Here is a 25,705-nt window from a genome sequence, read left to right as displayed (position 1 = left end):
CCATCACTAAGGGTTTGACAATGTGATATATCACTGCTGTGTTTGTGCCATCACTATGGGTTTGACAATGTTATATATCACGGCTGTGTTTGTGCCATCACTATGGGTTTGACAATGTGATATATCACTGCTGTGTTTGTGCCATCACTATGGGTTTGACAATGTGATATATCACGACTGTGTTTGTGCCATCACTATGGGTTTGACAATGTGATATATCACGGCTGTGTTTGTGCCATCACTATAGGTTTGACAATGTGATATACGAGGGCCATGTTTGTGAGATCACTATGGGTTTGACAATGTTATATATCACGGCTGTGTTTGTGCCATCACTATGGGTTTGACAATGTGATATATCACGGCTGTGTTTGTGCCATCACTATGGGTTTGACAATGTGATATATCACGGCTGTGTTTGTGCCATCACTATGGGTTTGACAATGTGATATATCACGGCTGTGTTTGTGCTATCACTATAGGTTTGACAATGTGATATATAACGGCTGTGTTTGTGCCATCACTATGGGTTTGACAATGTGATATATCACGGCTGTGTTTGTGCCATCACTATAGGTTTGACAATGTGATATATGAGGGCCATGTTTGTGAGATCACTATGGGTTTGACAATGTGATATATCATGGCCATGTTTGTGCCATCACTATGGGTTTGACAATGTTATATATCACGGCTGTGTTTGTGCCATCACTATGGGTTTGACAATGTGATATATCACGGCTGTTTGTGCCATCACTATGGGTTTGACAATGTGATATTTCAAGGTTGTGTTTGTGCCATCACTATATGTTTGACAATGTGATATATCACGGCTGTGTTTGTGCCATCACTATGGGTTTGGCAATGTTATATATCACGGCTGTGTTTGTGCCATCACTATGGGTTTGACAATGTGATATATCATGGCTGTGTTTGTGCCATCACTATGGGTTTGACAATGTGATATATCACGGCTGTGTTTGTGCCATCACTATGGGTTTGAAGTTGTGATATATCACGGCTGTGTTTGTGCCATCACTATGGGTTTGACAATGTGATATATCATGGCCATGTTTGTGTCATCACTATGGGTTTGACAATGTGATATATCATGGCCATGTTTGTGCCATCACTATGGATTTGACAATGTGATATATCACGGCTGTGTTTGTGCCATCACTATGGGTTTGACAATGTGATATATCATGGCTATGTTTGTGTCATCACTATGGGTTTGACAATGTGATATATCACGGCTGTGTTTGTGCCATCACTATGGGTTTGACAATGTGATATATCACGGCTGTGTTTGTGCCATCACTATGGGTTTGACAATGTGATATATCATGGCCATGTTTGTGCCATCACTATGGGTTTGACAATGTGATATATCACGGCTGTGTTTGTGCCATCACTATGGGTTTGACAATGTGATATATCACGGCTGTGTTTGTGCCATCACTATGGGTTTGACAATGTGATATATCACGGCTGTGTTTGTGCCATCACTATGGGTTTGACAATGTGATATATCACGGCTGTGTTTGTGCCATCACTATGGGTTTGACAATGTGATATATCACGGCTGTGTTTGTGCCATCACTATGGGTTTGACAATGTGATATATCATGGCTGTGTTTGTGCAATCACTATGGGTTTGACAATGTGATATATCACGGCTGTGTTTGTGCCATCACTATGGGTTTGACAATGTGATATATCATGGCCATGTTTGTGCCATCACTATGGGTTTGACAATGTGATATATCACGGCTGTGTTTGTGCCATCACTATAGGTTTGACAATGTGATATATCACGGCTGTGTTTGTGCCATCACTATGGGTTTGACAATGTGATATATCACGGCTGTGTTTGTGCCATCACTATGGGTTTGACAATGTGATATATCACGGCTGTGCTTGTGCCATCACTATAGGTTTGACAATGTGATATATGAGGGCCATGTTTGTGAGATCACTATGGGTTTGACAATGTTATATATCACGGCTGTGTTTGTGCCATCACTATGGGTTTGACAATGTGATATATCACGGCTGTGTTTGTGCCATCACTATGGGTTTGACAATGTGATATATCACGGCTGTGTTTATGCCATCACTATGGGTTTGACAATGTGATATATCACGACTGTGTTTGTGCCATCACTATAGGTTTGACAATGTGATATATCACGGCTGTGTTTGTGCCATCATTATGGGTTTGACAATGTGATATATCACGGCTGTGTTTGTGCCATCACTATGGGTTTGACAATGTGATATATCACGGCTGTGTTTGTGCCATCACTATGGGTTTGACAATGTTATATATCACGGCTGTGTTTGTGCCATCACTATGGGTTTGACAATGTGATATATCACGGCTGTGTTTGTGCCATCACTATGGGTTTGACAATGTGATATATCACGGCTGTGTTTGTGCCATCACTATGGGTTTGACAATGTGATATATCACGGCTGTGTTTGTGCCATCACTATAGGTTTGACAATGTGATATATCACGGCTGTGTTTGTGCCATCACTATGGGTTTGACAATGTGATATATCACGGCTGTGTTTGTGCCATCACTATGGGTTTGACAATGTGATATATCACGGCTGTGTTTGTGCCATCACTATGGGTTTGACAATGTGATATATCACGGCTGTGTTTGTGCCATCATTATGGGTTTGACAATGTGATATATCACGGCTGTGTTTGTGCCATCACTATGGGTTTGACAATGTGATATATCACTGCTGTGTTTGTGCCATCACTATGGGTTTGACAATGTGATATATTACGGCTGTGTTTGTGCCATCACTATGGGTTTGACAATGTGATATATCACGGCTGTGTTTGTGCCATCACTATAGGTTTGACAATGTGATATATGAGGGCCATGTTTGTGAGATCACTATGGGTTTGACAATGTGATATATCATGGCCATGTTTGTGCCATCACTATGGGTTTGACAATGTTATATATCACGGCTGTGTTTGTGCCATCACTATGGGTTTGACAATGTGATATATCACGGCTGTTTGTGCCATCACTATGGGTTTGACAATGTGATATATCACGGTTGTGTTTGTGCTATCACTATAGGTTTGACAATGTGATATATCACGGCTGTGTTTGTGCCATCACTATGGGTTTGACAATGTGATATATCAGGGCTGTGTTTGTGCCATCACTATGGGTTATACATCATGGCTGTTTTGTGCGTTCACAACAGATTACGTCATATAAGATAACATCGATAAAAGTCTTTATGCTTTAATGACACCATTTTTAAATTAATCTAAGTGTTTCTAATACTGATAAAATCTAGTTTATATTAGTCTACAGACAACTGTATAAGCTGTATATTATTCGATTGAGTGACTATTTGTAAGAGACACTTGCACATATTGTGACATTTTCCCACAAAAATTAAATAAATAAGTTGTTTTCAATTTAAATGTTCAAAAACATGCAAAGATCAGAGACTTTGAACTAAAACATCCCTACCTATACCAGTACATGTGAATTAAAAAAAACAACAGAAAAAATTGTAATAAATTAACAAAAAAAATACAATTTAAAAAATAAAAAAAGAAGTACTCACATGGTTTTGTGTGTTTTCATATGTGGTCTCAGTTGTACACCATATTCCTGTGCTTTCGCAAGCATTGTAGATGCGTTGTTTTTTAGACGTTCTTTATCCAAGATCAACGCAGGTGTCATCAAAGATTCGACAGATTTCCCGATATAACTGGCACCGACTGCTGTATCTGTCTTCACTTCTATTTCCTCTACCGGTACCTTCTTCTTGTTTTCATTTACATCAATCTTACTGTTGTCTTCAATGTTGTTGACTTCTTCAATCACTTGAGGAGCGGGCACGCCAATATTATCCTGTTTCTCATTGGATGCAATGGGGGTCGTCGGATTGGACTTACTCACGCCACCCTTGCTTCCTTTTCCTCCCGATTTCTTGGATGGTTTACTCGCCATTTTCCTGCGACCAAAAGAAAAATCAAATGAAACCGATTTCCTCATTGTGGCAGACGGGCACAGAATATGTTTCTACTCTGTGGAACAATGTGTAGATATGCAACACCAACACGCATAGCAAGCTTTAAATGTCCTCTGATAGTGCCCACGCAAGTTAGCTTTCCAACACCAACACACGTATACCTGGTGTCAGACCTAAGTGGTCTGATAACGTTATGCCTCTTTAAGTTGGAAGTAATAGAACAACACAGTGGGTAATTTAAATACTGGTTACCACAGAAACCAATCAGCCATCGTATAATTTCTACATGTATCCTTTAAAGCCATCATGTGCGTATGCATGCCACTGTAATCATCATATCAAATTAATGCGAGTGTTAATTTCAAAATACCGACACGCTAACTGAACACCTGCATATGAATATTCTATTTGTAGTATGTTTCAACACCTGACCTGTTTTTTTTTTTATTACAAAAATGAAATTATACCAAATATAAGAACAGGTCAGTAAATATATGGTTATGCTGATTAAAAAAAATGAAATTACCAATTTGTAATGAAGAGTAACCGTGGCACGGTTAGTTTATACGGAAGAGGGCAAGTACACACATATATCATTAGTATATGTCATTTTTAGCATATATGATCAGTGAAATGAAAATAAGGCATACTTTGAACATTTCCTATCGTATCTAATTGAGAACTGTCACGCAATAACTTTCTATACAATGGCACTAATGAGAGTGATGCTATTTTCTCAAAATCAACATTAAATAAAACATAGTTCCTGTTTTGAGATGATGTGCACGCAACCAGAGAGAAAATTAAGAGCAATAAATTCCGATTAAGTTGGAACATGGGCACACTTTAGTGAATATTAATGGAACACATCCAATAAAATAGCTCTTATACAATTATACAAGAATTAGCACACTTCAAACGTACTCAGTTATTTGCATACTAATTATGCTACTTCAAGTTCCTGTTCGCGACTCCTGTTATAAAACTGTTATTAAATATCACTGCAATGCAGGACTGAATTCTTGGTATTGGACCATACCATTAATTATACAAGGGGTGTCAATATAGCAGTATACAATCCGACCATACCATTAATTAAAGGGGTAGTAGATCCCTGAGTGTCATGCATATACACTTGGAAGGAATTATATTACACATATTAATGTATTAATATTCCTAGCATGCAACTAGAAGGAGAGTAAAGTTGAATTTGATAAATTTTACAAGGTTTATGAATATAAACAAACACAGCAATCTGAATATTATGTTGATGAAGAAAAATAATTTCACAAATCAAAAAATAGATTTTATAGAAGAATAATAATTTTTTTCATGAGAATTTTTAATAAATAATCAATCATTGTATTCACCATATTGGCTCCATCGAATTTGCACTATTATCCAATAGAAATACATATAAACCATAAATCACTTTAATTTGTATACTGACAAATTTAGATAGAACATGTTTTTTGACTGTGAACAATATTTCTGTAATATGCAAAAATGTATGCGCTTCTAATAGAGCAAACAGGTAATGCAATATCTGACAGGATTTTTTGTTTTTGTCTGTCTAAATGATATCTAGGACAAGGTAGTAAAAACGAATTCATCTTCAAACTCATTTAACTAACATGTTTACAAATTCTATTTTTTAAGGGTGTCTTTGGCCGGGTATGTCTTTTTTTCCCAATTACTAATTACTTGTTCCATACAGCTATTATAACTTTGTTTGGTATTCAATGTAGAAAGATAAGCTTCAAAACTATAAGTGTTTTTGAACCTTAAATTTCCTTGTTATATATTTTGTCTTTAGAAATTTATAGTTTTCTGATTAAAAGTACATTAGATATAATGAAATTAAAATATTTCAATATATGAAATTCCACTTTTGCAAAAGTTATTTTTACATGTTAGTCAAGAAGGACTATACTGAAAAATGAAAATATAAACATAAACAAAAATAAGGTTACAGAAATAACTGATGCTAAATTAAAAACTCTTATTCTTTGCTGATTTGTGAGCTCCTGTTATAAAAGGACAGCAATAAATAAATAAATAAATAAATAAATAAATAAATAAATAAATAAATAAATAAATCAATCAATCAATCAATCAATCAATCAATCAATCAATAAATGAAAAAAGGCCTTTAGATCCGGCTATAGAAATTGTTTAAACTTGAAAGTGATGGTGCAGTAAAGCATTTCTTATTTGTGCATATTAAATTTGACCCCAGGCACAAATTTGAAAAAAAAATGATGAAACATTTCTCAGAGCTACCATAGAGGGCCCCTTCTGGAAAGCAGATTAATTGGTACGTTACCAGTACCGCACATTAATTCAACTAAAGTGACCTTGTTAGAGTAGACTTTTGTGGCATATAGCAAAATACATATAGTTGTCAGTTAAAAAGTTGTAAGAGCAATACACGCATCTAGAATCACATCAAAGCTTAAATTCAATTTGACACAAGATAATATAAGCTACAAAACGACAGTATCGGCAACATCTAAAATAAACACTCTGTTCAACAGATAAAAGGATCAAGTTGACAGGAAATTAGTTTATATACGAGAGATTACAACATTTATTTCTGTTTCAAAGCACTACAGTGATAGAATTTGCAGTCAGAACTGTTACAGCGTCGCAGTGTGTAAATCGATTACTATATGTACGAGTGCATTGAGTACAAATCACAGACAGGACGGGGTAAAACAATATCTATGTGTCTAAGAATGCTCATAGTAAGCACATGTTAAAACAAGCAAATAAGGATTTATTACGATGAATAGTTAATTATATATTAAAAATAGCTGCATTCAATTTGAAGACACAAAAACAGACTTGATGAAAATCATAATCAAACTAGAAGTTTTCCACTAACTATCCACTAGCTGTTCAAATATGGTTGGGACTACAGATAATACACTTTCAAGTCTGATAAGTGCATATAGTAAGTAAATTAAATATTCATTAAAATTAGAGAACATAGAAGGTATATCACAAAAAGAACAGATCTGAGAGTGAACCACCTATAATCAGCTACTTTTGCAGTATCCATAGAGCCGATATGTTACAGAAAAATTTGAAAATGTAAATGGAGAATCAGTAATATGAATATCTGAAGCAATACTCTGTTGACATTTTCCTTAAACTGTCCATAAGCTGTCCTTAAGCTATCCATAATCTATCCATAAGCTGTCAATAAGCTGTCCATAAACTATCCTTAAGCTATCCATAATCTATCCATAAGCTGTCAATAAGCTGTCCATAAGCTATCCATAAGCTGTTCATAAGCTATCCACAATCTATCCATAAGCTATCCATAAGCTATCCTTAATCTATGCTTAAGCTGTCAATAAGCTGTCCATAAACTATCCTTAAGCAGACCACAATCTATCCATAAGCTGTCCATAAGCTATCCACAATCTATCCATAAGCTGTCCATAAGCTATCCTTAATCTATGCTTAAGCTGTACATAAGCTATCCATAAGCTATCCATAAGCTGTCTTTAAGCTATCCTTAAGCTATCCTTAAGCTATCCTTAAGCTATCCACAATCTATCCATAAGCTGTCCATAAGCTATCCTTAATCTATGCTTAAGCTGCCATAAGCTATCCATAAGCTATCCATAAGCTGTCTTTAAGCTATCCTTAAGATATCCTTAAGCTATCCATAAACTATCCATAAGCTATCCATAAACTATCCATAAGCTGTCTTTAAGCTATCCTTAAGATATCCTTGAGCCATCCATAAGCTAATCTTAAGCTGTCCTTAAGCTGTCCATAAGCTGTCCTTGAGCCATCCATAAGCTATTCTTAAGCTGTCCTTAAGCTGTCCATAAGCTATCCATAAGCTATCAATAAGCTACCCATAAGCTATCCTTAATCTATGCTTAAGCTGTCAATAAGCTGTCCATAAGCTGTCCTTAAGCTATCCATAAGCTATCAATAAGCTACCCATAAGCTATCCTTAATCTACCCATAAGCTGTCAATAAGCTGTCCATAAACTATCCTTAAGCTATCCATAATCTATCCATAAGCTGTCAATAAGCTGTCCATAAGCTATCCATAAGCTGTTCATAAGCTATCCACAATCTATCCATAAGCTATCCATAAGCTATCCTTAATCTATGCTTAAGCTGTCAAGAAGCTGTCCATAAGCTATCCTAAAGCAGACCACAATCTATCCATAAGCTGTCCATAAGCTATCCACAATCTATCCATAAGCTGTCCATAAGCTATCCTTAATCTATGCTTAAGCTGTACATAAGCTATCCATAAGCTATCCATAAGCTGTCTTTAAGCTATCCTTAAGCTATCCTTAAGCTATCCTTAAGCTATCCACAATCTATCCATAAGCTGTCCATAAGCTACCCACAATCTATCCATAAGCTGTCCACAATCTATCCATAAGCTATCCATAAGCTATCTATAAACTATCCTTAAGCTATCCTTAAGCTATCCACAATCTATCCATAAGCTATCCATAAGCTATCCTTAATCTATGCTTAAGCTGTCAATAAGCTGTCCATAAACTATCCTTAAGCAGACCACAATCTATCCATAAGCTGTCCATAAGCTATCCACAATCTATCCATAAGCTGTCCATAAGCTATCCTTAATCTATGCTTAAGCTGTACATAAGCTATCCATAAGCTATCCATAAGCTGTCTTTAAGCTATCCTTAAGCTATCCTTAAGCTATCCTTAAGCTATCCACAATCTATCCATAAGCTGTCCATAAGCTATCCTTAATCTATGCTTAAGCTGCCATAAGCTATCCATAAGCTATCCATAAGCTGTCTTTAAGCTATCCTTAAGATATCCTTAAGCTATCCATAAACTATCCATAAGCTATCCATAAACTATCCATAAGCTGTCTTTAAGCTATCCTTAAGATATCCTTGAGCCATCCATAAGCTAATCTTAAGCTGTCCTTAAGCTGTCCATAAGCTGTCCTTGAGCCATCCATAAGCTATTCTTAAGCTGTCCTTAAGCTGTCCATAAGCTATCCATAAGCTATCAATAAGCTACCCATAAGCTATCCTTAATCTATGCTTAAGCTGTCAATAAGCTGTCCATAAGCTGTCCACAAGCTATCCATAAGCTGCCCACAAGCTATCCATAAGCTATCCATAAGCTATCCTTAAGCTATCCATAAGCTATCCTTAAGCTATCCACAAGCTATCCATAAGCTATCCATAAACTATCCTTAAGCTATCCTTAAGCTATCCTTAAGCTATCCTTAAACTATCCTTAAGCTATCCATAAACTATCCATAAACTATCCTTAAGCTATCCATACACTATCCATAAGCTATTCTTAAGCTATCCATAAGCTATCCACAAGCTATCCATAAGCTATCCATAAACTATCCATAAGCTATCCACAAGCTATCCATAAACTATCCATAAGCTATCCATAAGCTATCCATAAGCTATCCATGAACTATCCATAAGCTATCCATAAGCTATCCATGAACTATCCATAAACTATCCATAAGCTATCCATAAACTATCCATAATCTATCCATAAGCTATCCATGAACTATCCATAAGCTATCCATGAACTATCCATAAGCTATCCATAAGCTATACTTAAGCTATCCATAAGCTATCCTTAAGCTATCCACAAGCTATCCATAAGCTATCCATAAACTATCCTTAAGCTATCCTTAAGCTATCCTTAAGCTATCCTTAAACTATCCTTAAGCTATCCATAAACTATCCATAAACTATCCTTAAGCTATCCATACACTATCCATAAGCTATTCTTAAGCTATCCATAAGCTATCCACAAGCTATCCATAAGCTATCCATAAACTATCCATAAGCTATCCACAAGCTATCCATAAGCTATCCATAAACTATCCATAAGCTATCCATAAGCTATCCATAAGCTATCCATGAACTATCCATAAGCTATCCATAAGCTATCCATGAATTATCCATAAACTATCCATAAGCTATCCATAAACTATCCATAAGCTATCCATAAGCTATCCATAAGCTATCCATGAACTATCCATAAGCTATCCATGAACTATCCATAAGCTATCCATAAGCTATCCATGAACTATCCATAAGCTATCCATAAGCTATCCATAAGCTATCCATAAGCTATCCATAAACTATCCATAAGCTATCCATAAACTATCCATAAGCTATCCATAAGCTGTAGGTGTCTTTAAGCTATCCATACACTATCCATAAGCTATCCATAAGCTATCCTTAAGCTATCCATAAGCTGTCCATAAACTATCCATAAGCTATCCATAAACTATCCATAAGCTATCCTTAAGCTATCCTTAAGCTATCCACAAGCTATCCTTAAGCTATCCATAAGCTATCCATAAGCTATCCTTAAGCTATCCATAAGCTGTCCATAAACTATCCATAAGCTATCCTTAAGCTGTCCTTAAGCTATCCTTAAGCTATCCATAAACTATCCATAAACTATCCATAAGCTATCCATAAACTATCCATAAGCTATCCTTAAGCTATCCTTAAGCTATCCACAAGCTATCCATAAGCTATCCTTAAGCTATCCTTAAGCTATCCACAAGCTATCCATAAACTATCCATAAGCTATCCATAAGCTATCCTTAAGCTATCTTTAAGCTATCCACAAGCTATCCATAAGCTATCCTTAAGCTATCCATAAGCTATCCTTAAGCTATCCTTAAGCTATCCATAAGCTGTCCATAAGCTATCCATAAGCTATCCATAAGCTGTCCTTAAGCTACCCTTAAGCTATCCACAAGCTATCCATAAGCTATCCTTAAGCTGTCCATAAACTATCCTTAAGCTATCCACAAGCTATCCATAAGCTATCCATAAGCTATCCATAAGCTATCCATAAGCTATCCATAAGCTGTCCTTAAGCTATCCATAAGCTATCCATAAGCTATCCATAAGCTGTCCTTAAGCTATCCATAAGCTATCCATAAGCTGTAGCTGTCTTTAAGCTATCCATAAGCTATCCATAAGCTATCCATAAGCTATCCATAAGCTATCCATAAGCTATCCATAAGCTGTCTTTAAGCTATCCATAAGCTATCCATAAGCTATCAATAAGCTATCCATAAGCTATCCATAAACTATCCATAAGCTATCCATAAGCTATCCATAAACTATCCATAAGCTATCCACAAGCTATCCATAAGCTATCCATAAGCTATCAATAAGCTATCCTTAAGCTATCCATAAACTATCCATAAGCTATCCATAAACTATCCATGAACTATCCATAAGCTATCCATAAGCTATCCATAAGCTATCCATAAGCTATCCATAAACTATCCATAAGCTATCCATAAACTATCCATAAGCTATCCATAAGCTGTAGCTGTCTTTAAGCTATCCATACACTATCCATAAGCTATCCATAAGCTATCCATAAACTGTCTTTAAGCTATCCATAAGCTGTCTTTAAGCTATCCTTAAGCTATCCTTAAGCTATCCATAAGCTATCCATAAGCTATCCATGAACTATCCATACGCTATCCATAAGCTATCCATAAGCTATCCATGAACTATCCATAAGCTATCCATAAGCAATCCATAAGCTATCCATGAACTATCCATAAGCTATCCATAAACTATCCATAAGCTATCCATGAACTATCCATAAGCTGTAGCTGTCTTTAAGCTATCCATAAACTATCCATAAGCTATCCATAAACTATCCATAAGCTATCCATAAGCTGTCTTTAAGCTATCCTTAAGCTATCCATAAGCTGTAGCTATCTTTAAGCTATCCTTAAGCTATCCTTAAGCTATCCATAAGCTATCCTTAAGCTATCCACAAGCTATCCATAAGCTATTTTTAAGCTATTCTTAAGTTATCCATAAGCTATCCATAAACTATCCATAAGCTATCCATAAGCTGTCTTTAAGCTATCCATAAGCTATCCATAAGCTGTTCATAAGCTATTCTTAAGCTATCCATAAGCTATCCTTAAGCTATCCATAAGCTATCCATAAGCTATCCATAAGCTGTCCATAAGCTATCCACAATCTATCCATAAGCTGTCCATAAGCTATCCTTAATCTATGCTTAAGCTGTACATAAGCTATCCATAAGCTATCCATAAGCTGTCTTTAAGCTATCCTTAAGCTATCCTTAAGCTATCCTTAAGCTATCCACAATCTATCCATAAGCTGTCCATAAGCTATCCTTAATCTATGCTTAAGCTGCCATAAGCTATCCATAAGCTATCCATAAGCTGTCTTTAAGCTATCCTTAAGATATCCTTAAGCTATCCATAAACTATCCATAAGCTATCCATAAACTATCCATAAGCTGTCTTTAAGCTATCCTTAAGATATCCTTGAGCCATCCATAAGCTAATCTTAAGCTGTCCTTAAGCTGTCCATAAGCTGTCCTTGAGCCATCCATAAGCTATTCTTAAGCTGTCCTTAAGCTGTCCATAAGCTATCCATAAGCTATCAATAAGCTACCCATAAGCTATCCTTAATCTATGCTTAAGCTGTCAATAAGCTGTCCATAAGCTGTCCACAAGCTATCCATAAGCTGCCCACAAGCTATCCATAAGCTATCCATAAGCTATCCTTAAGCTATCCATAAGTTATCCTTAAGCTATCCACAAGCTATCCATAAGCTATCCATAAACTATCCTTAAGCTATCCTTAAGCTATCCTTAAGCTATCCTTAAACTATCCTTAAGCTATCCATAAACTATCCATAAACTATCCTTAAGCTATCCATACACTATCCATAAGCTATTCTTAAGCTATCCATAAGCTATCCACAAGCTATCCATAAGCTATCCATAAACTATCCATAAGCTATCCACAAGCTATCCATAAACTATCCATAAGCTATCCATAAGCTATCCATAAGCTATCCATGAACTATCCATAAGCTATCCATAAGCTATCCATGAACTATCCATAAACTATCCATAAGCTATCCATAAACTATCCATAAGCTATCCATAAGCTATCCATGAACTATCCATAAGCTATCCATGAACTATCCATAAGCTATCCATAAGCTATCCTTAAGCTATCCATAAGCTATCCTTAAGCTATCCACAAGCTATCCATAAGCTATCCATAAACTATCCTTAAGCTATCCTTAAGCTATCCTTAAGCTATCCTTAAACTATCCTTAAGCTATCCATAAACTATCCATAAACTATCCTTAAGCTATCCATACACTATCCATAAGCTATTCTTAAGCTATCCATAAGCTATCCACAAGCTATCCATAAGCTATCCATAAACTATCCATAAGCTATCCACAAGCTATCCATAAGCTATCCATAAACTATCCATAAGCTATCCATAAGCTATCCATAAGCTATCCATGAACTATCCATAAGCTATCCATAAGCTATCCATGAATTATCCATAAACTATCCATAAGCTATCCATAAACTATCCATAAGCTATCCATAAGCTATCCATAAGCTATCCATGAACTATCCATAAGCTATCCATGAACTATCCATAAGCTATCCATAAGCTATCCATGAACTATCCATAAGCTATCCATAAGCTATCCATAAGCTATCCATAAGCTATCCATAAACTATCCATAAGCTATCCATAAACTATCCATAAGCTATCCATAAGCTGTAGCTGTCTTTAAGCTATCCATACACTATCCATAAGCTATCCATAAGCTATCCATAAACTGTCGTTAAGCTATCCATAAGCTGTCTTTAAGCTATCCTTAAGCTATCCTTAAGCTATCCATAAGCTATCCATAAGCTATCCATGAACTATCCATACGCTATCCATAAGCTATCCATAAGCTATCCATGAACTATCCATAAGCTATCCATAAGCTATCCATGAACTATCCATAAGCTATCCATAAACTATCCATAAGCTATCCATGAACTATCCATAAGCTGTAGCTGTCTTTAAGCTATCCATAAACTATCCATAAGCTATCCATAAACTATCCATAAGCTATCCATAAGCTGTCTTTAAGCTATCCTTAAGCTATCCATAAGCTGTAGCTATCTTTAAGCTATCCTTAAGCTATCCTTAAGCTATCCATAAGCTATCCTTAAGCTATCCACAAGCTATCCATAAGCTATTTTTAAGCTATTCTTAAGCTATCCATAAGCTATCCATAAACTATCCATAAGCTATCCATAAGCTGTCTTTAAGCTATCCATAAGCTATCCATAAGCTGTTCATAAGCTATTCTTAAGCTATCCATAAGCTATCCTTAAGCTATCCATAAGCTATCCATAAGCTATCCATAAGCTATCCATAAGCTATCCATAAGCTATCCATAAACTATCCATAAGCTATCCATAAGCTATCCATAAGCTATCCATAAGCTATCCATAAGCTATCCATAAGCTATCCTTAAGCTATCCATAAACTATCCATAAGCTATCCTTAAGCTATCCTTAAACTATCCTTAAGCTATCCATAAGCTATCCATAAGCTATCCATAAGCTATCCTTAAGCTATCCTTAAGCTATCCATAAGCTATCCATAAGCTATCCATAAGCTGTCCATAAGCTATTCTTGAGCTATCCATAAGCTATCCTTAAGCTATCCATAAACTATCCATAAGCTATCCTTAAGCTATCCTTAAACTATCCTTAAGCTATCCATAAGCTATCCATAAGCTGTCCATAAGCTATTCTTGAGCTATCCATAAGCTATCCTTAAGCTATCCATAAGCTATCCATAAGCTATCCATAAACTATCCATAAGCTATCCATAAGCTATCCTTAAGCTATCCACAAGCTATCCATAAGCTATCCTTAAGCTATCCTTAAGCTATCCTTAAGCTATCCATAAGCTGTCCATAAACTATCCATAAGCTATCCATAAACTATCCATAAGCTATCCTTAAGCTATCCTTAAGCTATCCACAAGCTATCCTTAAGCTATCCATAAGCTATCCATAAGCTATCCTTAAGCTATCCATAAGCTGTCCATAAACTATCCATAAGCTATCCTTAAGCTGTCCTTAAGCTATCCTTAAGCTATCCATAAACTATCCATAAACTATCCATAAGCTATCCATAAACTATCCATAAGCTATCCTTAAGCTATCCTTAAGCTATCCACAAGCTATCCATAAGCTATCCTTAAGCTATCCTTAAGCTATCCACAAGCTATCCATAAACTATCCATAAGCTATCCATAAGCTATCCTTAAGCTATCTTTAAGCTATCCACAAGCTATCCATAAGCTATCCTTAAGCTATCCATAAGCTATCCTTAAGCTATCCATAAGCTATCCTTAAGCTGTCCATAAGCTATCCATAAGCTATCCATAAGCTGTCCTTAAGCTACCCTTAAGCTATCCACAAGCTATCCATAAGCTATCCTTAAGCTGTCCATAAACTATCCTTAAGCTATCCACAAGCTATCCATAAGCTATCCATAAGCTATCCATAAGCTATCCATAAGCTGTCCTTAAGCTATCCATAAGCTATCCATAAGCTATCCATAAGCTGTCCTTAAGCTATCCATAAGCTATCCATAAGCTGTAGCTGTCTTTAAGCTATCCATAAGCTATCCATAAGCTATCCATAAGCTATCCATAAGCTATCCATAAGCTATCCATAAGCTGTCTTTAAGCTATCCATAAGCTATCCATAAGCTATCAATAAGCTATCCATAAGCTATCCATAAACTATCCATAAGCTATCCATAAGCTATCCATAAACTATCCATAAGCTATCCACAAGCTATCCATAAGCTATCCATAAGCTATCAATAAGCTATCCTTAAGCTATCCATAAACTATCCATAAGCTATCCATAAACTATCCATGAACTATCCATAAGCTATCCATAAGCTATCCATAAGCTATCCATAAGCTATCCATAAACTATCCATAAGCTATCCATAAACTATCCATAAGCTATCCATAAGCTGTAGCTGTCTTTAAGCTATCCATAAACTATCCATAAGCTATCCATAAGCTATCCATAAACTGTCTTTAAGTTATCCATAAGCTGTCTTTAAGCTATCCTTAAGCTATCCTTAAGCTATCCATAAGCTATCCATAAGCTATCCATGAACTATCCATACGCTATCCATAAGCTATCCATAAGCTATCCATGAACTATCCATAAGCTATCCATAAGCTATCCATAAGCTATCCATGAACTATCCATAAGCTATCCATAAACTATCCATAAGCTATCCATGAACTATCCATAAGCTGTAGCTGTCTTTAAGCTATCCATAAACTATCCATAAGCTATCCATAAACTATCCATAAGCTATCCATAAGCTGTCTTTAATCTATCCTTAAGCTATCCATAAGCTGTAGCTATCTTTAAGCTATCCTTAAGCTATCCTTAAGCTATCCATAAGCTATCCTTAAGCTATCCACAAGCTATCCATAAGCTATTTTTAAGCTATTCTTAAGCTATCCATAAGCTATCCATAAACTATCCATAAGCTATCCATAAGCTGTCTTTAAGCTATCCATAAGCTATCCATAAGCTGTCCATAAGCTATTCTTAAGCTATCCATAAGCTATCCTTAAGCTATCCATAAGCTATCCATAAGCTATCCATAAGCTATCCATAAGCTATCCATAAGCTATCCATAAACTATCCATAAGCTATCCATAAGCTATCCATAAGCTATCCATAAGCTATCCATAAGCTATCCATAAACTATCCATAAGCTATCCTTAAGCTATCCTTAAGCTATCCACAAGCTATCCATAAGCTATCCTTAAGCTATCCTTAAGCTATCCTTAAGCTATCCATAAGCTATCCATAAGCTATCCATAAGCTGTCCATAAGCTATTCTTGAGCTATCCATAAGCTGTCTTTAAGCTATCCATAAGCTATCCATAAGCTATCAATAAGCTATCCATAAGCTATCCATAAGCTATCCATAAGCTGTAGCTGTCTTTAAGCTATCCATAAGCTATCCATAAGCTATCCATAAGCTATCCATAAGCTATCCATAAGCTATCCATAAGCTATCCATAAGCTGTCTTTAAGCTATCCATAAGCTATCCATAAACTATCCATAAGCTATCCACAAGCTATCCATAAGCTATCCATAAGCTATCAATAAGCTATCCCTAAGCTATCCATAAACTATCCATAAGCTATCCATAAACTATCCATGAACTATCCATAAGCTATCCATAAGCTATCCATAAGCTATCCATAAGCTATCCATAAACTATCCATAAGCTATCCATAAGCTATCCATAAACTATCCATAAGCTATCCATAAGCTGTAGCTGTCTTTAAGCTATCCATAAACTATCCATAAGCTATCCATAAGCTATCCATAAACTGTCTTTAAGCTATCCATAAGCTGTCTTTAAGCTATCCTTAAGCTATCCTTAAGCTATCCATAAGCTATCCATAAGCTATCCATGAACTATCCATACGCTATCCATAAGCTATCCATAAGCTATCCATGAACTATCCATAAGCTATCCATAAGCTATCCATAAGCTATCCATGAACTATCCATAAGCTATCCATAAACTATCCATAAGCTATCCATGAACTATCCATAAGCTGTAGCTGTCTTTAAGCTATCCATAAACTATCCATAAGCTATCCATAAACTATCCATAAGCTATCCATAAGCTGTCTTTAAGCTATCCTTAAGCTATCCATAAGCTGTAGCTATCTTTAAGCTATCCTTAAGCTATCCTTAAGCTATCCATAAGCTATCCTTAAGCTATCCACAAGCTATCCATAAGCTATTTTTAAGCTATTCTTAAGCTATCCATAAGCTATCCATAAACTATCCATAAGCTATCCATAAGCTGTCTTTAAGCTATCCATAAGCTATCCATAAGCTGTCCATAAGCTATTCTTAAGCTATCCATAAGCTATCCTTAAGCTATCCATAAGCTATCCATAAGCTATCCATAAGCTATCCATAAGCTATCCATAAGCTATCCATAAACTATCCATAAGCTATCCATAAGCTATCCATAAGCTATCCATAAGCTATCCATAAGCTATCCATAAGCTATCCATAAGCTATCCATAAGCTATCCATAAACTATCCATAAGCTATCCTTAAGCTATCCTTAAGCTATCCACAAGCTATCCATAAGCTATCCTTAAGCTATCCTTAAGCTATCCTTAAGCTATCCATAAGCTATCCATAAGCTATCCATAAGCTGTCCATAAGCTATTCTTGAGCTATCCATAAGCTATCCTTAAGCTATCCATAAACTATCCATAAGCTATCCTTAAGCTATCCTTAAACTATCCTTAAGCTATCCATAAGCTATCCATAAGCTATCCATAAGCTGTCCATAAGCTATTCTTGAGCTATCCATAAGCTATCCTTAAGCTATCCATAAGCTATCCATAAGCTATCCATAAACTATCCATAAGCTATCCATAAGCTATCCTTAAGCTATCCACAAGCTATCCATAAGCTATCCTTAAGCTATCCTTAAGCTATCCTTAAGCTATCCATAAGCTGTCCATAAACTATCCATAAGCTATCCATAAACTATCCATAAGCTATCCTTAAGCTATCCTTAAGCTATCCACAAGCTATCCTTAAGCTATCCATAAGCTATCCATAAGCTATCCTTAAGCTATCCATAAGCTGTCCATAAACTATCCATAAGCTATCCTTAAGCTGTCCTTAAGCTATCCTTAAGCTATCCATAAACTATCCATAAACTATCCATAAGCTATCCATAAACTATCCATAAGCTATCCTTAAGCTATCCTTAAGCTATCCACAAGCTATCCATAAGCTATCCTTAAGCTATCCTTAAGCTATCCACAAGCTATCCATAAACTATCCATAAGCTATCCATAAGCTATCCTTAAGCAATCTTTAAGCTATCCACAAGCTATCCATAAGCTATCCTTAAGCTATCCATAAGCTATCCTTAAGCTATCCATAAGCTATCCTTAAGCTGTCCATAAACTATCCATAAGCTATCCATAAGCTGTCCTTAAGCTACCCTTAAGCTATCCACAAGCTATCCATAAGCTATCCTTAAGCTGTCCATAAACTATCCTTAAGCTATCCACAAGCTATCCATAAGCTATCCATAAGCTATCCATAAGCTATCCATAAGCTATCCATAAGCTGTCCTTAAGCTATCCATAAGCTATCCATAAGCTATCCATAAGCTGTCCTTAAGCTATCCATAAGCTATCCATAAGCTGTAGCTGTCTTTAAGCTATCCATAAGCTATCCATAAGCTATCCATAAGCTATCCATAAGCTATCCATAAGCTGTCTTTAAGCTATCCATAAGCTATCCATAAGCTATCAATAAGCTATCCATAAGCTATCCATAAACTATCCATAAGCTATCCACAAGCTATCCATAAGCTATCCATAAGCTATCAATAAGCTATCCTTAAGCTATCCATAAACTATCCATAAGCTATCCATAAACTATCCATAAGCTATCCTTAAGCTATCCACAAGCTATCCACAAGCTATCCATAAGCTATCCATAAGCTATCCATAAGCTATCCACAAGCTATCCATAAGCTATCAATAAGCTATCCATAAGCTATCCATAAACTATCCATAAGCTATCCATAAGCTATCCATAAGCTATCCATAAGCTATCCATAAACTATCCATAAGCTATCCATAAGCTATCCACAAGCTATCCATAAGCTATCCATAAGCTATCCATAAGCTATCCATAAACTATCCATAAGCTATCCACATGCTATCCACAAGCTATCCACAAGCTATCCATAAGCTATCCATAAGCTATCAATAAGCTATCCATAAACTATCCATAAACTATCCATAAGCTATCCATAAGCTATCCATAAGCTATCCATAAGCTATCCACAAGCTATCCACAAGCTATCCATAAGCTATCCATAAGCTATCCATAAGCTATCCATAAGCTATCCATAAGCTATCCATAAGCTATCCATAAGCTATCCACAAGCTATCCACAAGCTATCCATAATCTATCCATAAGCTATCCATAAGCTATCCATAAGCTATCAATAAGCTATCCACAAGCTATCCATAAGCTATCCATAAGCTATCCATAAGCTATCCATAAGCTATCCACAAGCTATCCACAAGCTATCCATAAGCTATCCATAAGCTATCCATAAGCTGTCAATAAGCTATCCATAAACTATCCATAAGCTATCCATAAGCTATCCATAAGCTATCCTTAAGCTATCCTTAAGCTATCCATAAGCTATCCATAAGCTATCCATAAGCTATCCATAAACTATTCATAAGCTATCCACAAGCTATCCATAAGCTATCAATAAGCTATCCATAAGCTATCCATAAGCTATCCTTAAGCTATCCATAAGCTGTATATAAGCTATCCTTAAGCTATCCATAAGCTATCCATAAGCTATCCATAAGCTATCCATGAACTATCCATAAGCTATCCACAAGCTATCCATAAGCTATCAATAAGCTATCCATAAGCTATCCATAAGCTATCCTTAAGCTATCCATAAGCTATCCATAAGCTATCCATAAGCTATCCATGAACTATCCTTAAGCTATCCATAAGCTATCCATAAACTATCCGTAAGCTATCCATAAGCTGTAGCTGTCTTTAAGCTATCCATAAGCTATCCTTAAGCTATCCATAAGCTATCCATAAGCTGTAGCTGTCTTTAAGCTATCCATAAGCTATCCTTAAGCTATCCTTAAGCTATCCATAAACTATCCATAAGCTATCCTTAAGCTATCCATAAACTATCCATAAGCTGTAGCTGTCTTTAAGCTATCCATAAGCTATCCATAAGCTATCCATAAACTATCCATAAGCTATCCTTAAGCTATCCATAAACTATCCATAAGCTGTAGCTGTCTTTAAGCTATCCATAAGCTATCCATAAGCTATCCATAAACTATCCATAAGCTATTCTTAAGCTATCCATAAACTATCCATAAGCTGTAGCTGTCTCTAAGATATCCATAAGCTATCCTTAAGATATCCATAAGCTATCTATAAGCTATCCTTAAGCTATCCATAAACTATCCATAAGCTGTAGCTGTCTTTAAGCTATCCATAAGCTATCCTTAAGCTATCCTTAAGATATCCATAAACTATCCTTAAGCTATCCATAAGCTATCCACAAGTTATCCTTAAGCTATCCTTAAGCTATCCATAAGCTATCCATAAGCTGTAGCTGTCTTTAAGCTATCCATAAGCTATCCTTAAGCTATCCTTAAGCTATCCTTAAGATATCCATAAGCTATCCTTAAGATATCCATAAGCTATCCATAAGCTATCCTTAAGTTATCCATAAAATATCCATAAGCTATCCATAAGCTATCCTTAAGCTACCCATAAGCTATCCTTAAGCTATCCATAAACTATCAGATTTTAAAATTTACAGAATGTTACTGAATTCAGAAAATTGGTTTGCAATTAAAATATATACAGTGGATTGCAGCCTCAATAGTTTTAGTTTTTTATAATAATTGCACAATCATATAAAAATATATCTGGTGCGATATAGCTGTGTTAACCTTACATCTTAAATTTTAAGCAATTTCAGTTTAAAGCCAGAAGAAGATGAATAAATTATGTCTACATTTCATATTGTATTGCTGTGTCTATAGTTGTGCATGGCACTTCTGGTGTGCAACCTTCTTTGTGAGTCGATCAAAATAATCGCATGATTTTGCCATGATTGTAACTGTCACTTAATTTGCATCACGTCTGAGGGTGCATGATTACATGTTCGAATTTTAGCTTGCATACTGTGATTGTATGACTGCTACCACATTATTCTAATTTAGTCTTCAGACAAGATTGAAAGGCTTTATTTTATGTAAATAATGGTTGGTATTCCCATGTTTTAATGTAACAAGAATTGGTTGTTTTTTGTTGGTAAAAAACAAGTGTAAAACAATTAAGCTTCAATTAAAAATGAACACAAAATTATCAGTGTAAATTTGATCCATTCACAATGCTTCATGGGTAATATTCATTGCCAGGATTGCATCATATCAGAGGGTAGTGTACATGGAACAGGGTTCCATGTAACTGTCCAAATCTCGACTTGCAATCCAAGATGAACTAAGCTGTCCCAAACTTAATGATTAACACCTAGATGGCAATAGTATTTATGGTATGGTTCAATAAATTTTAGCTTATTTTTATACATAACAATATAATGACAATATGGAGAAAACACTGCCACCTGTACATTAATGAACAGGGTTCATACTTAATTAGTACTCTCTATCCACACTATGAGGTAAACAAATATTTCTAGGTATTTTTAAGACATAATTCTGAATTGGAACTGATTACCTCAACTTAGAGTAGGATGAGGTATTATCAGTTTCACCACCAGTTCTTTCTTTTCATCACTAATTTACAAAATAGGCCCGTTTATAGTCTGCACTTTCCTTCAGAAGATTGGGACAAAAATAAACAATTTTTTTGAGATAAAACTTAAGATTGACTCAAATTTTGTCTGTTGGCTTCAAAAATTATGGTTCATTTCCAGAAATATTGAAGAATATACTGAGTAAGAAAAAAGTGCAGACAAATTTGGGTGAGAATGTCTGGTGGTGAAAAGGTTATAGTTATAGACTGATGGGTAAAAAAATATATTCACAATCATATCATTTACAAATTATTGCAATTCAGGGCACCCAATATATCGGTGCTCAGACTATTTGAGTCGAAATACACAGATGGAAGAGTCTCAGTAAAATATGCGGGTATACATGAGTTAACAGTTACAAGTTATTGTTGTATGTATTAGGATATTTTAAGTCTGGCTTGTGTAAGCAATACTTTTTGTGTAGGAATAGAACCACATTACACTTTTGAGAATCCTAACCTGGGACAAAAATGTTAGTGTGAACACCATCAATATTATAATTTAGGCATCAATCTAAAATCCAGTGCAATACAACGAAATTATGGTACGCTGCAACTTAAGCATTATGATGACAGATATATCATAATATAATACTAACAAATCAGTTACTGTAGAATACTTTATTTTCACTTGGAATTTATTTTCGCTATTTTCACTGAAGGGATGATTCCGTGAAAATAAAATCCAGTGAATATACTTTGTTTCCTATATTTCGCATTAAACTCATCAAAAATCAGTGAAAATAAATTCCACACAAAATGCCCAAAAAGCCTTTTCAGCGAAAATCAATTCCAGCGAAAATAAAGTATTCCACAGTATTACATCTATAAGAATAGGTTTCATTGGTTGGCAGCAATAACATTTTATAACATATTCAAAAGAATTTCAGTCAAAACAGCCTTACTCAATAAAGCATTGGTTGCATGTGTTCCAGATATGGTATTCGTGCATTTTTAATGAAGTCACATGACTATATATATAACGATCTATTACTTTTCACTCATTACTTTCAGCAAAAAATGATTTTGTAATTGCATTACATAATAATGAATCTTAAATAAAAAATGAATTTTATAGTCATTAAATATGTTGATCAGATCTAGTGTCTTCAATATAACACTGAATGAATGTTTTTATTTCAAAAGTGTTTCTGATATGACATTGTATAGATGGACGCTGGTAACAACTATATCCCGCACCAACAATACATACCAGGATAACAACAATTAAAACGACTGTCAGCAATGGCATAGGTTATCCATTCACTGTCTAATTCTAGTATACTGTAAAACATGTCTTTTTCGCGAGCATGTCTTTTTCGCGAATTTAGCGAGAGAACTGATTCGCTAACTCAAGATGTCGATAATGACTTTATTATCAATTCAAAATGGCCACCGAACAAAGAAATGACAATGACAAGAGAGATTTGCTAAATTTACACTTCGCTATTACGTCATTTTACCACAATTCGCTAAAATTGCATGCCGCTTTTTCAACATGTTTTACAGTTATTCAATCATTATAATGATTATTAAGTCATACACATTAGTGTGCTGTATTGCTAACGGCATTGTTAAATGAAAAGATATACCCCCTTATCTTGAATATTTACTACAGTGCACATATGGTATAAAGTATACCAGTGGTATGAAGTGGCTTGGGTGAATTTCACTTATCATGTGGTTAAACTTACTTTGTGGTTCAAGGTTACCAAGTGATGTGGGTGTTTTTGGTACAAAATGATGGTGCCACTATGCATGGTAATCTCTATGAAATTATGTTTATTTTTTGCATGAATTAATAGAATTTTTTTCAGATAAAAATAGATACAGACAGACATTTGCCATGATTTGATCAGTAAGATTTCATGCACACAACCACAATATTTTTTCGATGGAGCTTTGTAGAAGGGGAAAGTATGCAAATCTTCCAAAAAATAACACTGATACATATATTCAAATTAATATGCCCAAGTGACCTAGGTACCCCCCCCCCCAAATATATAAGGCAAGTTCCTTGTTCGATTAATTTTAATACATGTATATGCAATCTGAAATTCAAAATTATGCAACTGAGAGATTTGTTTATGTTTATGACAGCAGTAAAACAGATTGAAATTCACATTTTGTTGAAATTGTCACTGGTATGAAGTGTTGCGATCTCTGATTGTGATCACTGGAGATGTAACATGTAGACAAGTTTTGCATTTTTTTTTAAATTTGCTCGATAATAATAATTTCCATGCTGTGTTTAATAACAAATTTGAGCATGAATTAAAAGAACACAAATTAATCCTTTTTTCGAATACCACAAATTAAAAGAATACACAAAATAATTTATTTTGTTAAAAAAAAATTGTTTTTACGATAGCTGCAAGAAAATGTTTAGGCCAGAGAGGATAACAAGAGCAATAACAAACAGAATGACAAAATTTCCTATCATCTACCGGTACATATATTATTCAGGCAAGGTAAAAAAAAAATTATATGTATATTATATGTATATCCATATTAGCATCTTTGAATAAAATGTTCATTTCCATATCACCTTACAACATTACATTAGAGTACGACTCAAGAGTACTTGAAATTTAAATAGCTTTAGGCCGGCTTAAATCTATCGTAGATTGCTTTTAAAACACATATCGAAATTGTCCAGAGTAATCTCATATTAGTAACATAGATCAACAGTATCGGTATAAAAAATATGTTGTAATTATTGATGACGATGGTACTCACTTCAAAAATTATATCCACTGTATCCACCCCTATCACGTGTTGCTAGACTTAAAATACTATGATACATTCATCTATAATAGTTTAGTAATACAATCAAGAATTCTTACCGTTGATATGAATTTCTTATCAGTTCAAAGCGTTTCATCTTGACAACAAATCCTAATAATTCCCAAAGGTATGAATCAGACAACTGCTACTAAAACACACTCATAACAACGTTTATTTTCAAGATTGGAAATAGACATCTATGACACTAATGTGTATGCAATTGACATGGGTTATTAGCATACACAACAATAGATTTCAGCATGTGTTATATAATTAGTGCCCAGCATGCCAGCATATGCCACCTGTTTGAATTGACTCGTGTGCAAGTCGATTATATTACATGTATCATGAGGCTTAATCTTTTCCAGAAAAGGAAACGAAACCATAACTCTAACCCTAACCTTAAATTGTATGATCATCAGAGGGTGTAAAAAAGCTATCGGAGTGTTCAAGAACAGTTAGCACACGCTGAGCGCCCAATGGGATGGAACATGGCAACAAAAGACCAAGTATTCTTTGTTTGTTTGAAAGATTTACTATTATATTCATAATCATTCATTTCGATAAAAT

At 35.2% G+C, this 25,705-nt stretch overlaps 1 protein-coding gene across 3 annotated transcripts in view; it reads right to left on the bottom strand.

Moving 5' to 3' along the window:
• LOC100378114 (D-serine dehydratase-like) overlaps window positions 1-25,291 on the bottom strand; it is an 83,052-nt gene extending 57,761 nt beyond the window's left edge. For 2 of the 3 annotated variants that reach the window (XM_085495598.1, XM_085495601.1), the window contains exon 1: window positions 3,613-4,191. In XM_085495598.1, coding sequence (XP_085351724.1) covers window positions 3,613-4,046 — 434 coding nt within the window. In that variant the 5' untranslated portion in view covers window positions 4,047-4,191. Of the gene's footprint in view, window positions 1-3,612; window positions 4,192-25,194 lie in introns of those variants that run through there. The other variant, XM_085495599.1, reaches the window with a different exon arrangement.
• Window positions 25,292-25,705: the final 414 nt, after the last annotated feature.

Source organism: Saccoglossus kowalevskii, chromosome 22 (genome assembly GCF_978046115.1).
Source record: "Saccoglossus kowalevskii chromosome 22, keSacKowa6.1, whole genome shotgun sequence".
NCBI lineage: Eukaryota > Metazoa > Hemichordata > Enteropneusta > Harrimaniidae > Saccoglossus > Saccoglossus kowalevskii.
Note: the sequence above shows the minus strand (reverse complement) of the source record. Positions and strands in the feature narration are given on the sequence as shown.